This window comes from Marmota marmota, unplaced genomic scaffold (genome assembly GCF_001458135.2).
Source record: "Marmota marmota marmota unplaced genomic scaffold, marMar, whole genome shotgun sequence".
NCBI classification, from domain to species: domain Eukaryota; kingdom Metazoa; phylum Chordata; class Mammalia; order Rodentia; family Sciuridae; genus Marmota; species Marmota marmota.
The window spans coordinates 23,348,277-23,353,941 of NW_026000026.1; the positions used below are offsets into that span (position 1 = coordinate 23,348,277).

Here is a 5,665-nt window from a genome sequence, read left to right on the forward strand (position 1 = left end):
TTTTTTTTTTTTTTTTTTTTTTTTGTACTGGGGAGTGAACCCAGGGGCATTTAACCACTGAGCCACATCCCCAACCCTATTTTGTATTTTATTTAGAGACAGGGTCTCACTGAGTTGCTTAGTGCCTCACTTTTGCTGAGGCTGGCTCTGAACTGATGATCCTTCTGCCTCGGCCTCCTGAGCTTCTGGGATTGCAGGCACACGCCACTGCACCCGGCTTAGTCTTGTGATTTTGCGAATGTTGTATGAATTAAAACATACAGCATTGTTAAAGTTTATATATGGTTTGAGTGTGTCCTACAAGGGTTCTTGTGTTGGAAGCTTGGTACTCAGTGTGGCAATATTGGGAGGGAGTGAACCTTTAAGAGGCAGAGACCAGTGGGAAATGGTAAGGTCACTGGGAGTGTGCCTTTGGAAGGCATTTAAAGTCTCACTCTAACTTCCTGTCTTACCACATAATTACCCTCTCTCACATAACCTCCCACCATTATTATGCTATCTGACTTGAAGTCTTCACCAGAGCCAAGCAGAAGACTATGCCATGCCCTTGAACTTCTAGAACTATGAGCTAAAAAAACCTTTCTTCCTTATAAAGTATCTACTTTCAAATATTTGATTATAATAAAAAAACAAAATAATAAAAGCATATAATCTTATGAATATTGACTTTTTTTTTTAATTTTTTTTATTTTTTTTTATTTTTTAGTTATCGGCGGACACAACATCTTTGTTTGTATGTGGTGCTGAGGATCGAACCCGGGCCGCACGCATGCCAGGCGAGCGCGCTACCGCTTGAGCCACATCCCCAGCCCCATGAATATTGACTTTGCTAAACATAATGCCTGTGTAGTCCACCCAGATTGCTGTTATCAGTATTCCATTCCCTTTTGATTGCTGAGTAATCAATATTTTTATAAACGTTAGAAGAGCAAAATAATTCTACATTCCAATAAAATTTTCTTACAACGAAAAAGTCAATTTACAACCTGAATAAAATTTAATGCTTATTTGGCACCGTCAATTAAACAGATAGATGTACCTGAAAAGTCTCCCAGGTATTTACTCAAATAAGAGAGAATATCATCTATAAATACCTAATTTTTTAAAATGATAGAATTTAATGAAAAAAACTCATGGGACTTACCCCATCCAGGTGGCAAAGGACCAAGGGGATCAAATTCTTTATTTTGTGATGTAGTAAACAAATCTTGATTCTACAAAGAACCAAAAAAAAAAGAAAGAAAGAAAGAAAGAAAGAAAAAATTAAATTAAACAGATCATTTCAGAGCAAATATGAGTTGTCATTGAGTTCTAATACGCATTCTTTGGTAATGTGCAACATAACATTCTTACAGAGTTCACATCATAGGAAGTGCGATATATTGTTTAATAAATACCAACATACAAAACACAAAACTTGGCAAACATCATGTAACATTTAAAATTATCTGAAATTGAAATACTACACAAATATATAATTCTCACCCCCCATACGACCAAGTTTTTATCTTTTTTGCTGCAAATTTTACTATATTAGTAATATAAAATTTAGAAATGCATACAAATCCCCAAAAGTCAGTATAATACCAGTACCCAGAGTCATCAGATGGCTGAGAAAAATATTGTATATGTACTCAAAACCAGAAGATCACCAAAGAACATGAGACATAAAGAATTTTGAAAAGAGTTGGGAAGCAGAAAGACCAAGCTGCCAGATAAGTAAAAGAAAGAACTCCAACTGGAAGGTGCTAATGAGCCTCGAACTAAATGTATGGAAGACCTTAAAATTTTGTTTGTGATTATCACACTGGTGAACAGCATAGTTTGACTAGATAAAATAACCTTTGAAGGAGTCAACCTTTAGAAAAAAGAGAAGTAAAAGTCATATATTATAGGTTTAACGATTGTGTTTTAATTTTAATGTATAATAGGCAATAATTTTGTGGTGATTCACTAAGACTCGATTAAGTCCTTTCCTCTTGAGTAGGACAAGACAAGTAAACAAATAATAGATTCTAATTGCTGTGTGTGTGTGTGTGTTGCTGGGGATTGAACCCAGGGCTTTGTGCACATGAGGCAAGCTCTAACTGTTTTGAAAATAATTTTACTATGGAAAAAAAAAAAAAGGGTAAGATATGACAATGAACTCCTTATACCCAGTACCAAGATTCAAGAGTTAGCAAGACTTTGCCACATTTCTTTATGTAACTTTTTTTTTCTTATACTTTGCTAAAGCAAAAATCAAACATCATTTCAGCCTACATATTTTAGTATGCCTTTCTAAAATTTGTGGATACATTCTTATGTAATCTCAAGATCATTATTACACCTTGCAAAATAGCAATGTTAAATTTTTAATGATCTAGTACTTAATACAAGTAAATGTCTGGTTGCTTATGTGTTAAAACCAGGATCCATTCAAAGTTCTAACACTACATTCAGTTGGGTTGGGTCTCTTACATCTCAATCTAGAGACCACTATATTTTTTAAATTTTTTCTCCAGGTCACTGACCTATTACAGAAACTGGGTTAATTCCTAAGTTTAAAGAATAAGAAAGATATTGCACTTCTGATTTAACAGCTCTTGGCAAAGATATCGAGAACAAAACTTGTTACTCTTTATAGATGCAGTTATGAAAAGGATTTAAGAGTAGAAAGGCCATGTCATAGACTGGGTCTGAAAATTTTGGCATATGACAAACTGTTCTGATAATTCTTTAAAACACTAGTTTATTCCACTGGCTCTCCTTGGATAGATCAACTGGAAACATGCACTGTGAATACATAAGCCAGGAAAAATCATTACACAATGGTTCATCATCAGTCACATCAATTTTGAGCTTTAAAATGCTGAGTGTATGAAAATCTACTATCTTTTAACTAGGATCAGAATAGTAGTGACCAAAGACCACTTAATTCACCCAATAAACAGATTATTTCTTAGCAATAGCCCCCTTCTCACCAATTTCAAGTAGGTAATTAAAAATGTTAAATTCATTCAATTCACAACTTTGCTTTTTTTTTAAATAAAAATATTTATTTATTTATTCTAATTTCAACTTTGCTTATTTTAAGGGTAAAATAAGCTGTTTAAATTCTATATGATTTATTAACACTATAAAAAAAAAGTAAGAATTTCAGAAAATTGGTCAGTTGTTTTTTGACAGGAGGGAGACGAACAGAGGTGATGAGGTATAAATTATAACTCAAAAAAAGTTTCAGGGGCTGTGGCTGTGGCTCAGTGGTAGAGCGCTCACCTAGCATGCGTGAGGCACTGGGTTCAATCCTCAGCACCACATAAAAATAAAATAAAGATATTGTGTTTGCTAAAAAATAAATATATAAAAAAAAGTTTCAAGCCAGACACAGTGGCAAATACCTATAATCCCAGTGACTTGGGAGGCTGATGTAGGAGGATCACAAGTTTGGGACCAGACTCAGTAACTAAGAGAGGCCCTCAGCAACTTTGGGAACCTGTCTCAAATATAAAAAAAAAATAAAATGGTCTGAGATGTAGCTAAGCGGTAAAGCAACCCTGGATTCAATTCCCAGTACCAAAAGAAAAAAAGAAGTTCCAAAGATTGTGAATTCTACATTGATTAAGTTTACAATAAGTCAGTATACATAGTAGGTACTCCAGAATTTTTAAAATCTAATCTTTAAAAAGATTGTTTTGAGGGCTGGTGCTGTGGCTCAGCAGTAGAGCTCTCATCTCACATGTGAGGCCCTGCGTTTGATCCTCAGCACCACATAAATAAAAAATAAAGGTATTGTGTCCACCTACAACTAAAAAAATATATTAAAAAAAAAAAGATTTGTTTTGAGGGCTGGGGCTGGGGCTCAGTGGTAGAGCACTCACCTGGCATACATGAGCACTACATAAAAATAAAATAAAAGTATTGTGTCCATCTACAACCAAAAAATACATATTAAAAATTAAAAAAAAAAAGATTGTTTTGAGCAGGTGTGCATGGGCACATGCCTGTAATTCCAGTGACCTGGGAGGCTGAGGTAGGAGGATCGAAAGTTCAAGGCTAACCTCAGCAATTTAGAGAGGCCCTGTTTCAAAATTACAAAAAATAAAAACAACAACAATAACAAAAATAACAAAAATTCCACAATGTTTTGAAAGATTACGTACTACCAAAATGAGGTCAAGGGCACATTTACAGTTTTGGATATGAAGGAGAGAAGAGACGAGAAATAAAATTTCTAGGTATCTAATATGTGCCGAACACATTAAAAACTTTTATGGAATCCTAAAAAAGTAAAAAAATAAACCAAAAAAATATTTGAAGCAATTAAATATGTATCTATTTTACATATAAAGTAAATGAGTCTTGATGAGGTTAAGTAACTTACTCAAAGTCATATAGAGAAAGTAACTGTGGAATCAGGATTCGAACCCAGATGTGTGTGACTGCAAAGCCCATGCATGATCGTTCCACTGGACACCCATGTGGAAACTAGTTTTAAAGAAGGCAGGCAAGCTAAGCATTCAAACCTAGAAGAAATGTGGCGAGGTATACCAAAGGTGATTATAACTTAGAAAGAAAGGAATATGTAAAATAGCATAGAAAAAAAAATGAGTAAGATAGACAAGAATCAAAAATTAGTTTCACCTTTAAAACCACCAGTAAGGGGAATATTGTGACATATGTCTATTGGAAGTGACAGATAAAACTGTTATTCAAAAGAAAAATGTTTTAGTCTTAACTGGGGTGTGAAGGAAAGGCTTCTGATAAAGGTGAATTTGACTATGATAATAAGATCCAGAATGGGCAGGAATATAGAAAAAAGTAAAAAAAAAGTTAAAGCCTAGTGAGGAATATGTAATGTGTTGTTTTACTCTGATGGATCTAACAGGGATACTACCAATGGCAGTGGAAGTGATGGCAATTGGGTCATCCTGTCTTGCAGTTTTACAGAGTTGGGTTTAGCATGTGCTAGGCAAACATTCTATCACTAAGCTACATCCCAACCCATTCTGTTTTATTTTGAGACAGGATCTCACTAAGTTGCCCAGGCTGGCCTAAAACTTGTGATTCTTTTGCCTCAGCCTCCCGAATAGCTGGGATAATAGACATGCACCATTGTAGATGGATGAGAATCAAATTTCTCAACAGATTATTTTCCTTTCCTCAAAGAAAAGATCTGTGATATTTTATTACTTGAGAGATTATAAAATAAGCAGCAAAGATCATACAGCAAAGAAAATATTAACATATTTTGGTGTACTTATCACTACTGTTATACCATTACTCTAAAGAGAAATATATAAAATTTAAACCATTTGTTTCCATAAAGGAAATGTCTCTATACTAAAAATAATGTATCTGTGAAGTCAGAAAAATATAATTAGTATAATCCTATAAGAAATCAAATTTATTCAGTTTCCCAGCGCATTAATTAATTTGTTAGGTAAACTTTACCTCTAAATGTTAAAAAAGGATTCAACTCCATTATGAATTCTACACAAAAACTTAAAGGTCAAGTTCTTTGAGATTCAAATCTTTAAATATTCTGCTAAGTTAAATGCAGAACTAAATTCAGAATTTTTAAAAAAAGATTCCTTTCAAACTACTTAGGTTTATTTTTACTATTCTTTTGTTCATGAATTTTAAGTTGTTCTCACTTTTTGTTTATTCTTTTTTTTTTTTTTTT

At 33.6% G+C, this 5,665-nt stretch overlaps 1 protein-coding gene across 4 annotated transcripts in view; it reads right to left on the reverse strand.

The window, feature by feature from the left end:
* Positions 1 to 5,665, reverse strand: part of Itch (itchy E3 ubiquitin protein ligase) — a 137,051-nt gene that overhangs the window by 42,585 nt on the left and 88,801 nt on the right. For all 4 annotated transcript variants that reach the window (XM_048811095.1, XM_015481533.2, XM_048811094.1 and 1 more), the window contains one exon: positions 1,145 to 1,214. In XM_048811095.1, the coding sequence (XP_048667052.1) occupies positions 1,145 to 1,214 (70 nt within the window). The remainder of the gene's footprint in view (positions 1 to 1,144; positions 1,215 to 5,665) is intronic.